This window comes from Plectrocnemia conspersa, unplaced genomic scaffold (genome assembly GCF_051122295.1).
Source record: "Plectrocnemia conspersa isolate PC_06_02 unplaced genomic scaffold, ASM5112229v1 ptg000010l, whole genome shotgun sequence".
In the NCBI taxonomy this organism is placed as follows: domain Eukaryota; kingdom Metazoa; phylum Arthropoda; class Insecta; order Trichoptera; family Polycentropodidae; genus Plectrocnemia; species Plectrocnemia conspersa.
The window spans coordinates 10,064,200-10,078,720 of record NW_028277174.1 but is presented as its reverse complement, the minus strand read 5'-3'; the positions used below and the strand labels follow the sequence as shown (position 1 = coordinate 10,078,720).

The following is a 14,521-nucleotide window of genomic DNA, read 5'->3' as shown; positions in this document are numbered from 1 at the left end:
ACGGTTTTCAATGATTTTAATAAAACAAACTTTTAAGTCTAATTTTATATAGAAGAAATTAATTTATTTGTCTACAATTCCTAATTATTTTGTAATATATTGAGGACGATACGATGTACTTTTTATAGCCCTGAAATTGTCATTTGATAAAAATGAATAACTTAAGAGTAAAAGTTATAATCAATTATATTTATATTATCGTCAGAGAATTAGACAATTTTAGTCACATCAATGTCATTTTCATATTTCTATTTTTTCCGGTACACATGTCACTAAGCTATAACATGATTTTAAGTTGTTATTTTCAATATGCTTTAAGCAACAAGATGTTATTTCTTCGGAATCAATATACTCCACAATCACTTCACATGTATACATATAAAAAAATGTGAAAGCTTCGTTCAAAATGTACATATTTCGCTTATTTTATATATGGCAATGTCTTTTATAAATAAAAAACGCAATATGTTTATCTGGATTCTTTGACACTAAATCTTGGTATATTTTTAAATATTGTCTAGACTCTAGACAGTCTAGCATTTCTTAAGTAAATGTCATTTTCTTTCATTAGCGTCATTTTTTCTCTGATGTTATAAGAAAATTTTATCTTTACATACTTTTGGCAAATGTATCTGCATATTTGCTTGCTGACAGATGCATATTTGTTTTTACAAATTACATTTTTCTTATAGGCAATTTAAGTACTTCGCTCCTGAATTATGAGAACGCGTTTAATGCCATTTATACTGTGGAAAACTTTGTATATGATTTTTCATGCCTGTTATTATTTAGTTTTTCATCGGTTTTTACACGCGAGTCTTTTTCGATTATCTTTGCTTTTGTAGCCCAATACAATATATTAAATAAAAAGTAAAATATTTTTTTATTGTGAAATTACCATTTGAGCTGATCCTTGGATATTTAGTATTAAAAATACATTCCTTATAGTACTTACAACCATTATTCTGATTATTTTTCATGGATATTTTTTTTCACCTTTTGTGATACATGTTGCTTCATTCTTTTTTTTCAATTCATGAGAATATTATATTAGAGTGAATATGTTTTTTATAAATTTACAAAAAATACATATTTGTTCACTAAAATCTGGCTTGAACCCATTTTTCTCAGTACAAACTATTTTTTTCTACTTTCAAATATAACAGCTTATTTACAAAAATTAAAATATAGTATATTTTCTAGTTTCTCTTTTAAGAAAATATTTTTATCGTTTAACGTCCCTATAAAAGTTACATATAACTCATAGCCAAACAGAGAACTGCTTTGACTTTGTGCTGCTTTATGGTTTTCATGAAGTTCAATTAGTTTTATTCATAAAAAACAAATATGGTAAAAATAATCAAGTAAATATATATAGCGTAGGTTTTTGAATAAAGGCGTATATTCAAATTAAATAAAAATTGATCTTAAATGCTATACTTATATTCTAAATAAATAAATAACCAATGATGTACGCTACTGTCATTTTTTTCAAGTATATTATGTTTTATAGTAATAATAAATTAAATATAATAATACATATGCTAATAAAATTTACTACGTCAAGTATAGGTTTTAACATATTTAAAAGACGCTGAATTCTAAAAATATATATACAGCTTGTTTTTGTATAAAAATAATTTATTTTTACTACTTGGTTTTGGGCTAAAAATATTATTCCAAAAAAACGTAATTGGCAAACAAAAATATTTGTGATACCTGACATGATTAAAAAAATATTGTGCAATTTTTAAAAATTATAATTAATGCTTTTCTAATATACATTTAAATATAAAAGAGATAAAAGTTTACTAATCGCTTATTGTAAAGCAATATTGTATCACAAAGTGTGATTTTAATGTTTTAAGCGTTTCTTGGGTATAAGAAAAACATTTTAACAATAATTGTTAGCCCTAAATATAAAATTGCTAATCTAGAATAAATTTGTATGTTCAATAAAGTGCTTCGGTAGATAAAACTTCCAAAAAACTTTATGTTTGCTGGAATATGAAGGGTATCGTGTATATAATCTTCTGAGGTCTAACTTTTTTGGTTTAATACGTTAAGATATTCTTTATAAGCTTAAGTAGTTTTTATATGATTTTATATGTACGACCTAGTAAAATTTTATTTAATTATAACGATATTTATTCGTGATATTACGAAAATCTAAATTATAATTACATCATTTTTAATAATTTCGATCTCCCAGATACAATAGAAATTAAATCTTTAGAGTCAATAGTCAGCCACTTTTACAAATAAATATTATATAATATTATATGATAATTACTTTTTAATCTTTGTATATCTAAACACCCTTAAATAAATAAACTAGCAAAATTCTGAAACACTTTTATAACAACGTATTATTTTATTCTTAATTATTATTATTAATTAATTATTATTATTAATAATAATTCTTATTATTAATAATAAATCTTCATGACAATAATTTAAATTAAATAAATACATCAAAATTTTACCATTAACTCACTATATTAAAAGATATTTATATATCATTAAAGTAAAACAAATTTCTATGTACCTTTCACCGTTAAAACATTACATCTTATTTGCTTTATATAATTAAAAGTCTGATTAAAATTCGTTTGTATTATATAGACATATATATTATGTTTGAAAAACATTAATTATTTTGTCAAAAATTAAGTAAGGTTCATTTACAATTTTTATTTACTTTTCAAGCTAAATAAATAAACATAAAATATAAAATACGCCTCGCTCATTGCTTGCAATAAATTAAAACGAACTAATTAACTTTTACTCGTATAATAATAATAAAACATTTTCCTAGGGGGGTTAATACCCAGATGTGAAATAAATTTAATCAACTTGTCAACAGATGACCTTAACATGAATCAACTAGATTATCTATGATGCGTATAATGTGTTTCGTAATAAACGTAATATATCTTACCTTGTGGTCCAACATAATGCGCCTTTTTTACTGCAAACAAAAAAGAGAAAAATATGTTAATACACATGATATAAACAAGTAAAATATTTGGCTATTTGAGATAATTTTTGTAACGGCGTTAAAAGTGTGTAACGGCTGCAAAAAATCAGGAAACTGCCACTCCGAGTAATTTCCTACTTCCCCTGTTATGATTTATTATCTGGTGGAAAAGGACAGCTTCCTGTTGTGCCACTGGCTTAGCAGAGTGCCGCTTTAAAAGGGTAACAATAACAGCAAAAGTTTTACACGGAAAATAGCAATCGAGGGACAGCTCTTGTGCGTGGGACGACTTTTCTTCCCTTCCCAAGAGCGCAGTCCAGTTCTAATAATAATAATAAATCCAATTCGACTCTGGCCAATTTATATAATCTAGCTTTGTTTGAGATGATTGATGTGTGTTTGTGCGTATGTACAATGATATGATATTCCTTAACATCTAAATTAATTATTTTTATTATATTACAATGAAAAATAAACCACTTGATGACATCGACCCATTTCGGTTTAACGTGCGTAGTTCCGCTTATCAATCATACTGATAAGTATTCATATATTTTATTGATATAGTGATTAGATATCAAATATAATTGCATTAGGGTGATTCAGTCATTGATAGACATATAAATTTTATCACTACCTAGTAGTTATAAAATATACAGGTTGCCATAAAATAAACATTGCCAATAAATAATCATACTGTATAGACCGTTAATGCAAAAAATATAAATCTTAAAGGAAAAATTTTTTGCTTATAATATTACCATTCAAAATAAATACCACCATGTTTAATTAATATCAAAGAACGCTAGACTTTAGAAATATATATTATAAAGTACTGTTAATTAAAAGAAAAAAAAACATTAAAGCTCTTTTTAATCACCTCAACAATTATTAATACAGAAAATACTATATAAAATCTCTTTGAAACCATTAAAAATTAAATCTTGTTAGATAAAGAACTATTCTCATCCCTGATTTTAATTGTTTATTCATACGATTATAAATTTTATAAATACTTGTAAATATATAGACAAAGTATACATATTAATAACTATATAATTTTCTAAGTAACTAAAAGTAAATGATAAGTACAATATGAAGGTAAATTAAGTCAATATTTTTTTTAAAAATCTTTTTGATTGTTTGAACTTTTACAAAGCAAGAAGAATAATTAAAGCTAAGTCAAAATATTTTTTAAGCATAAAAATAATTTCGTTACTAACATAGCGTAAAATAATTGGTTGTAATTTTAAATTGAAATATGATAAATGAAAAATAAAACTGTACCTATTAAAAAATAGTTTTTATAAACAATAAATATTAATGTATTTTATAAAAAAAAATAGTCTTTTTATATTAGAAATTTAATAAAATAATTATATATCTACTCTCAAAAAATAATTAGACACTCAAATTTTTAAATTAACGTTAGTCTATTAATAACACTTAAGGCTTGATTGAGCAAATAGTTAAAAACATACAAATATATAATCGTTAATTTTAAAATAAAATTAATAAAAAACTGTCGATTTAGACAAAAATCAATTCTTAAAATATACACACATATGTATTATATAAATATTTTACTTCTTTTTTTTCTAAACATCTAGGTCCATGGAAAAGGAAAAAGTGTAGAAAGTGTCCTCACTAAGGGCTCCCTTTAATATAAATAATTAACATAATAATATTTATTTTATTATATGTGAGTTAGTAGCACTTCTGCTTGTGGTTATAATTTTGCTTGTGTAAATTTTAACTTATTTACATGCTAGTCTACGTTTAGTTGTATTATTTTCCTTTAGCAAATTACTTGCGAGTATGTTAAATAAAGTGAGGTTTTTAATATGTTTAAATATTGTTCACATATATTTTTAATTGTTTTTTTTTACACTGACACAGTAACAGTCACTTAATATACAATTGTTATGCACAAATCAAGGAACGTTAACCTGAAGACATTTTTCTGGGATCTCTTATGAATATTGACATTAGCAATAAAATTATTTAAAATATAATTTAAAGCAGTTGCACAGATTAAGCATTACAAAAAAATATTAATGTATTAATTTTGATATAGTTCTTCGCAATTTTATTTAAATTCGCATACACCTCAAAATAAAATACGCAATTTAAATATTGTATTAAAAACTTAACAGTGAGGTTGATATTTACCCATTTATAGTTCATTTGTAAAGAGCGATTTTTCACGTCGCCCTTCATAAAATAACAGTAAATTATGTCAACCCGAGCCCAATTTATATTTCAAGGCTAAAATATTACCATTAAAGCGCATTTTAATATCAAACACTAGCGATTGTTCAAACGCAATATTGTTATTGTAAAAATAATAAAACAGATTATTTTCACACGTTATTGTTCGTGACCATCGCAATCTGAGCTATAATTCGCTATGTGTCAGATGAAATAAAAAGATTGGTAGAGTTTCTGCGACTCGAATGAGCTTATCTTGCTCTTCGATATAAAAGTTTCGCGCAAGCTCAATTTGTATATCGAAATTAATGAAAGCTGGTTTTTGCACACTGTAGTATGAATAATACAATAAAATATGTATATAATATAAACATAGACTGCGCTGTACAATGACCTTTAATAAACTTTTGTATAAAATGTCTACATAAACAATAAAGCTCGAGTCTAAGAACTCTTAAGGTTTCACTTAAGAAACTTAGATAGCATGATAGAGAAATACTTTTACTTTAAACAAGATGATATAAAATAAATAAGAAACTTACACGTTCACTTTTTCATTATTGATTAGTAATTTATTAGGTTAAATGTTTTTATTTACATGAGCAATTTAAATCTTATTACTTAAGTAAATAGATATTACATATTTGTATCATAGATAAATTTTATATTTCACTGAATAAAAAGCGTATTAAAAAATATCTACGTTTATTTGAATTGAAATATTTAGCTTATGTCATAACAATATTTTTATTATAATAATAATATATTTTACAAATTTCTTTATGTCTTAATTATTTTCAAAAAAATAGTTAAACAAGTATAAGTGAAAAAGATAGGAAATGAGATTGTAAACGTAATGAGTTTCAAAAACATTGCATTACAGTTGAATCTTTAATCAGATAAGCTTAGTTTTTTTTAATATTTTTTTAATAGACCTCATGAGAAAAATTCTAAACGCATTAAAGAAAGCTGTCAAATCAGATTTGTAATAAAAAATAAATTAAATCATGCTCAAAATAAATATTTTTATTTTTATTCATAAGCGTAAAATGCCGTAAATCTCCTAGATAATAGACACACTTACTGATTGTCACACTGTAGAAATATACAATACAATGCGAGATTTTTTATCATGTGGTCTAATTGGTAGAAATAAACTAATTCACCATTTGTTAAAGCCACTAGCAAGAATAATAAAAATGTTTCGCAATAACTAAACTTCAATTTTGTTCAATTTTGAATCCTGATTTATATGTATATCTATATATAGTATATATATATTTATTTTTCAATTAAAATATACACCAGACTGGCTAACAAATCATACCACTCGAATATGATACTAATTTAAACATTGATGTGTCTGTTCTATTATTTGCGCATATATTTGCATGATAAATATATAAATAATATTAGTATTCTTAAACAAATATAGAGAGCTATAAACTACTGATATTTAAGTATTACCTTTAAACTTGAATTTGCTTGTTTAAAGCAAAAAGTAATTAAAAAACAATAATAATAAAGATAAGCGCCCAAAAACACAGTATCTACCCAAGAGTTCCGAATACAAATTTTCACGATTAAAAAGCGAAAATATCATAATCGTTATTTTTATCAGCAATTGCGAGGTTAGTATAAGTGCAGCACGTACACGTTCACGTAGATCGATCGTTAAAACTTTTTGTTTAGTGAATCGATAAGAGACCTACACAACGCAGCATCGCCGCAGATATCTCTTGGGCGAAAATTTGATTTTCCATTATGTGCGCTCTTCTTCTTCCTCTGCATTCGCAATGATAAAGCAATTACCGTCGACGTACTTAAAGATGGTTTGTTCGCTTTTATGTTCTGCCCTCGAAAAGCGAATGTCCTCCTTCTCGGCCGTGTGAACGTGACAATGCGAAGCGATAGGAAATTTATGATGTCCGTATTTGTGCCAAGAATCATTAACACCACACACACAACGATTGAATGGGGGAAAAGATCAAGAAGAGGGAGACAGAGAGGTAGGGATAAATATTGGATTTTTCGTGGAGGAAATTCCATATTTTATTCAATGCGGACTGCGAATCGTGTCGTGTAATAATGGAGGATTCAAAATCGAATTCTTGAATTTTCCGGTCGGAAAATGTGGTATATTTAGATTTACAAATGGAATATTGGTACGTGAGATTTATATAATGTATACTTATAATTAAGAGGTGTTTTTTAAAAACACTTTTTTTAATAAAAAATATCACTAACATACAATAAACAAGTGTTGTAGGAACTTTAACTATTAAAAGTAATCGATAGTTTGGTTATAGTTTTATCGGATTTATTATTAATCTATTATTGCAACATGACAGGCATTGGACCAGTGCGTTATAACTTGGTAAACAAAATTAACAACTACTAAGTAAATAGTGAGACACCACACAGAAATTAAAACCAATTACTTGCCATGTCTTTTAGAACAGATATGCTAACAATCGGATATTCTAGTATGCAGTTTTGCAATGGTTAAGTAATGGTCCGATTTGACCTGTCGTCCATTAAATTGAAAATATGTCTTGCATAAATGAGGACGTGGTAAATTTGGTTAACAGATTTAATCAATATTTGTTACTTTGCATGACCCCGCACGATTTAACTCTATTTTTATCACGATCAGTGGATTTATTAAAATATATAAAAATGATGGTCGATCAAAATTACAATAATAAATTAATAACTAATTCTGATCTTTCAGACACAATGAAGCACTAGATAAAATAATCTAATGATATTCAATCCGACTTTTTTCTAGTTTCGGTCGACAATGTTAGGTTTCAAATTCGAATCTTTATTTTCTACAACTAAAGTTAATGATATTTTTTACAAATTTATTTATCTACAGAAAGTCAATATAAAACAACTCTCATTCATTGCTATTAATGATGAAATTGTAGATTATAAAAAGCTAGCAAATATATGTTTAATAAAATGACAGGATACCTGCACTTTATCCTAAAAATTTCACAATTAAGAAATATTCTAGGCGTCTGTTTTATCAAATTACACTATAAATTGAGTTATAAAAATATAAAAAAGTCATTAAATTTTGTAAGAGTATAATTTATTATATAAAAAATATTTCTCATCTCTATTACATTATATCAACTATTTTTTAGAAATATTTTTTAATGTAAAGTTTATGAACGATAATACTTTTATACAAATTTATTTCTCGTGATACATAAAAAACAGTGATTTAACATAAAAGTACATAGATGGTTAAGAAAAAGCTTGAATTGAACTTTTACATTACTTGTACATTGTTAAAATAATTAGTAATATATAATTTAACATTTTTATTTCTTAGTTAACTTATTCATTATTAAATATGTATATAAAAAAATTACTAACAAGCTTTTTTTACAGCATAAGCTATTAAAAACAAATTTTATTTTATCTATTATCATATTTCTACTTTAGCAGCCAATTTAAATTTAAAACCTTGCTATCAATTAAATAGTAATTATTTAATTTATTAAATGCGCTCTCACCTTTCTGTAATTAGAGAGCTGTAATATAATATGTCAATGCTTTTAATTTATACTCAGAGCAAATACTTCTCATCTGAAAATCACGCTCGTGTAAAAGAGCTATCATATGCTAATTTGGTGCCTGACGAGAATTTTTACTGTCAATGCGAAATTTATTTTTGACAGTTGTAGCATACGAGATGAAGCCAGCTTCGAGATGCTTGAAGCTGCGTTCTTCTTTTTGTATATTTTTTCTCACACGTATTTGCCATACCTACATATACTATGTTGAAACTTTCCCTGACCCTTTTCTTTCCTCTTGCCCGGACGTAGAGCGGAGGCGTTCGCATTTAAATTTGCATCTCTCGGGAGCTGAAGTGACGTTAAATTATTACTTTTTTTTCGTCGATGTATACTTTTAAAGTCGTTTTTTTTCCTAATGGTTGTGTTAGTAAATAATGCCAAGTTTTCAACTTTACGCTGGTTATCGATCAAATCGCGCCAGAAGCGCTAAATAAAATTCGGTCGTTACGAGCCACAGCTATTCACAATGGGTTATCATATTTACACATAAAATTGACGAATAAATGTGTCACGTAAACACCTTACAAACTGGAATTGTAATATAATTTTATGATATCTAATAGAATAAATTTATATTCATTGATACTACCGACAAGGACATACACATATCGATGATTTGTAAAGATATATCAAAAATTGGGCAATACAATTGAAAATAATCAATATCTTACATATAATGCAGAAATTTGCAAGCTATAACACATACATATATAGTAGAACGTGTTATTACTCGTTTGCGAGATTTCTTGTTAGCTATTTCATGACTGTTATTTTAACAGTAATGCTTTTTCTTTGTGTTACTCATTATTTGATATTTTAACTCAAGAAAGGATCGAGGTAATATTTGTCTTACGTTTGTAAATGCAACTAAAAACAAGATAAAAATTTTAGCTACATGAAAAATATGATTACCATCTCAAAGAAAAATAACTTTTACGAATGGAGTGAAAGATAAACCAACCTTTAACAGAGTAGTTGCTTTAATGGTTTAAGAGAAGTATTGATATATCCAACGTAAAAGTCTGTCTCTTTCTGTAAAGTATCAACATTAAGGATGTTTAATTTGACTGGAAAATAAATAATTCTTAACTGATTGATATTTTGATTAAAGAGCTCTTGAAGTTCGGCTGTTTATTTAAGTGTAAATTTCAGTAGAAGTCTCTGAGAAAGTTTCAAAAAACTTCTCAGACGAAGTGTCTGAGAGAAAGTCTTCAGACGAAGAGTGTAAGAAGATTGCCAGTATTCATATCCTTATTTCCTCCTTGGAAAATGTTGTGAGACGACCAATTATAGAAGAGTGGCGATTTTTTTAATTGTGAACAAATTATCATTGCCCGCTAGAGCAGATTAAAAATGAACGTTAGAAATGGCAAACCCGAATGTACGCATTATATCAATCCTTAGTGATTATAGCAGATACTTTGTGACTTTAGCTGCTAAAAAGTTTTTACGGTGGTGTCTCATTTTTACAAATAAACGATTTTTTTCTTAGACCGTTAAAACGCTTTATCACAAGCCGCACTAGCCTTTTTGTAATTAAATAACACCCCTCAATCCCTCAAATTCTGAATTAATTGATGTACTCGACAAAAAATCATTCGTTATGTACTTTGACGGTAATAAACAACCAAAGCTATGCATCACTTGACGTTGCATATTTAAACTTTATAAAGCGCATCTAAAGAGCTTAATCTGTAAAGATGTAAATAATGTGTCTTGCACATTAATCACACCAATATATTTTTTAGTTCTCATACAATTATTAAACTATAATACATATAAGCGGAACAGAGAGATTCAAACATTTTCCTCACATTCTAACTAATATAATATTAATTTCATTAAGTTATTAAACCATGGATTGAGTCTGGTTGAATCTGTGTGTTTGAGTATTACACAAGTCTTCCCGGGTATGTATGGTTCCGAGTTTAAGCATAACGCACTAGACGTTGGACAATATCCAAGATAAGCCTGTTTACAAACAGGCTTTCATTATAAAGCCTTCAGATATGAAATGTGGCTTTGAATAAGTTCCATAGACAGTAAAGTCTAGGATCAAGTTGACTTGTATGAAGCACCGTAAGACGTCGGACTTAATCATGCGATTTCAATGTCTATAAATAAAGCATACCTCTACCCTACATCACATATTTTAAAAGCTAATAAATTTAAGTTTATTGACCACTTGAAAATATTATTTAACGCATTAATGCCTAAAAATATATAAATATCGTTCTTATCAATTATTTTTAACAATAAAAAATAAGAACGCAATTGATAATTAACGGCACAAAATTAATAAATTTTTCCTATTCATTTTGATAAGCAAATTTAAAAAATAAGATTTTTTTTTTTTATAAAAAATAATATAAATAATGGTTATGGTTTCAACGCTACAAAAAAAATTAACAAACGTTCATTGTACAGTCTTTCACCTGCTATTTTTCTAGACACCCAGCTTGCATAAATATTTTAATAGCCTAATGTTAAGATAAACGTTTTATAAAAAAAACATAAATAAATTAATCACTGTCAATAAACAGCCTTTCACTCCATAATTTATTTTTTAACGTTACTCTTGCCTGCCTTGATAATTAATTAAAAACAGCCATTTTAAACACACACTACAAGCACAACATTGCAGCGACTGAAGCTTTGTTGCATGTTACTCGAACTGTAGCGCAAATAAAACTAAGTGAAACTTTGCTTTAATTTTTTTTCTACTTGCTTTGCTGTTAAAAATTACTTCTTATAAGTAAAGAATGACAATGTATTTTTATATATCATTAAAAACATATAATTACAACATAAGATTTATTTTACAAATAATTATCGACAATTTAATGAGAAGTATAAATTGCTATCAATATCGAATTACAAAGCTTTGCGGTATTTTCTTAAGATAAATTGAAAGTGGTATAATTTATCTTGCTACTCTGCAGTGAATAAGTATATATTACAAGTATACATACAAGGTGACATAAATACACGATATATTTAATGTTATACTACATCTTAACTGTAAATATACTCAGATAATAACACAAAACTAAAAAAAAACTGCATCTCTAATAATATGTTCATGGAAACTTTTAACAATATAAGTCAATAAGTAACACCTAAATTTCATATATTTTTTTAATTTTTATCATATCAATTGCGTATTATATCAATAAAAATACGATTGATCATGACAGATGATGGTTTTCCTAGATTTTCCTAGTCTCAAGAATAAATAGAATTATTATCAAGTTATATTGTGTATCCTACAGTTTTGATTATAATAATAAAGTAAAAAGGTATGTCTGAATAAAAGCATTAAAATACAAGACTGCTTTGACAAACTAATAATTTCAATAAAAAGACATTTTAAAAACTGTTAGATTTCTTAGCTCACAAAATATAAGCATACATATATGCTAAAATATAAAATATTATAATAACCAATTTTCTAGAAGTAGCAGTACTATAAATTAAAAGAATCACATTTTTTTCTGTAAAATATCGCAAATAAAATTTTAAATTAAACGTTAATTGCAAATGGTATTAAAAACCCTTTGAGCGATATCGCCGTACATGTACGGCGGTTGATATTTTACTGTTTTCAGGTACCTCATATAGTTGTTTATTAACATTTATAACTGAATAAATAATAAATTTCAAAAACATTATATTTCTATAATATTTTTTTTAATTTAATTTTATGTTAATGATTTTTATGGAAAATAATATTAATAAATTAACAAAAAATATGTTTTATTAATTTTTTTAATATCGTGAACCTCTCAATTGATATAAAAAAAATACAAAAGCCGGAAAATATATAAAATCGATGTAAAATAAATTAACAAAATTTAATATAAGAAAAGTGTTAAATTAAATAATTATTTTGCCTATAATTTACTATAAATGCAGTACAAATAAAAATAGATAAATAACAACAAAACTTTTTTTTTTTAATACGTAAAATTAACTCACTCCTAGGTGTTTACTAACAAATTTAAATATGTGCTTAAATGAACTCACTACTCAAAGGGTTAATGTTATGAAAATTTTGACAAATAATTTAAAATAGATACATTTTGACCTATTATATACAAATCACTAAATAAAAATATTAATTTTAATGAAAAAAATATCGTTTGTGCTATATTATTTCATATAAATAATACACAGAAATTTAGGTTAGTACAATAAAATGTAATTTATAATTTAAGGACTAAATAATTTGTGTAGCTAATAATTTTAATTTTTAACAAAAAATTAAGCATTTATTATATTACATATTAGGTTGTCTCATACATAATAACCGATTTTTACAAGTATTAAAACAAGACCTTTGTAGTAAATACTATTTTTTATATTTATTTCACGAAAGGAGTTGTGCTTTTTATTTATTTATTTTTTGGTTCTCCACATTATGTTATCCGACATACATACTCTTTTTTATACAAATTCAAACTAAAACACAATGACGCGCGAGTATAGATAAATAACGATTTCGGGTTTGGAATGGCAATATTGCGTTGGTTCGAAAAATTTCGTACTAGTAAAACTTAAAAAAATTCCAAACTGAAGACCTTCATCTGCTTTTGATGAAGAAAGATTAGGGAACATTGTTCAAGCTAATCCACAAACAATGGACACTCGCAAGAGTCTATGAGTTTATTTCTGCAACAAAGGAAACCTGAAAAAATGGCATATGGGTACCGCACGAACTGATTTAAAGGCAAAAACAGCATATTTAAAAGTCTGTTTCTCATTAGAGATCAGAAACAATAGGAAACTACTATTCAAGTGACGAGTAATACATTCTCTATGATAGCCTGGATAGACCAGTTAAACAGTAAATTTGCAATTAAAAAAATTATTCCGATAATGTGGATATTTTGGGGGAATAATTTATCGACTGTATCAAATCAAATCAGAATCAAATCGTTAGGAAATTAAAACCATACATAGAAAATTATGTTGGTAGTCAAACGTAGAGCGATATTGCTACACGATAATAAGAGACCTCATGCTTCATTAATTAATATTCCCTAACAGTTCCTCTACATATCAGCACCTTGGTATTTAGTATGTAATTAAAATGATAATTTCTTGAATTCCATAAAATGTTTTACCAACATATAATAACCATCAATCTCTACATTTTAATACAGTTATCTTAGGAACGCCACAACCTAATTTGTATTATGTTATATAACTATATATATTACGTATAATACATTGTAACACGAACAAGATATGGTTCTTACTGTTCTTTTCTTTAATAAGTGTAACCATTGACTCGTGGTCTGATCCTTAATGCTACGTGGGACCTTAGGGACACGTGACGTAACCCATGGCTTGTGTTTCTCCACATATACCTTGCGACAAAATATTTAATTCAGCTTGATATCGAACACAGACCTATCGTTTAACTTTATTTAAGAAATAATCAATATTATACATGACATCATATATTACATAAATCTTCATGTATGTACTATATTAAAATAAAAATATATAATATATAGACATATAAAAATAACTGGTGCCATGAAATACATTGTTATTTATGACTTATTTATAATATTAAATCATAAAAATAATAATATAACACGGCTACAACTCTCTATTAAAATAAACATTATATACATAAAAATAACGGTTTATCATATTAATATTTTTACAACCATAAACTTGTTGTTGCGATATAATCATAAACGTTTAACGATCAAATTAATAAACT

At 26.2% G+C, this 14,521-nt stretch overlaps 1 protein-coding gene across 1 annotated transcript in view; it reads right to left on the bottom strand.

Annotated features, from left to right (window-relative positions):
• The window catches only part of unc-13 (protein unc13 homolog), a 403,791-nt gene that overhangs the window by 374,084 nt on the left and 15,186 nt on the right, over positions 1-14,521 (bottom strand). The window contains exon 2 of the mRNA XM_088194185.1: positions 2,942-2,971. Within this exon, the coding sequence (XP_088050311.1) occupies positions 2,942-2,971 (30 nt within the window). The remainder of the gene's footprint in view (positions 1-2,941; positions 2,972-14,521) is intronic.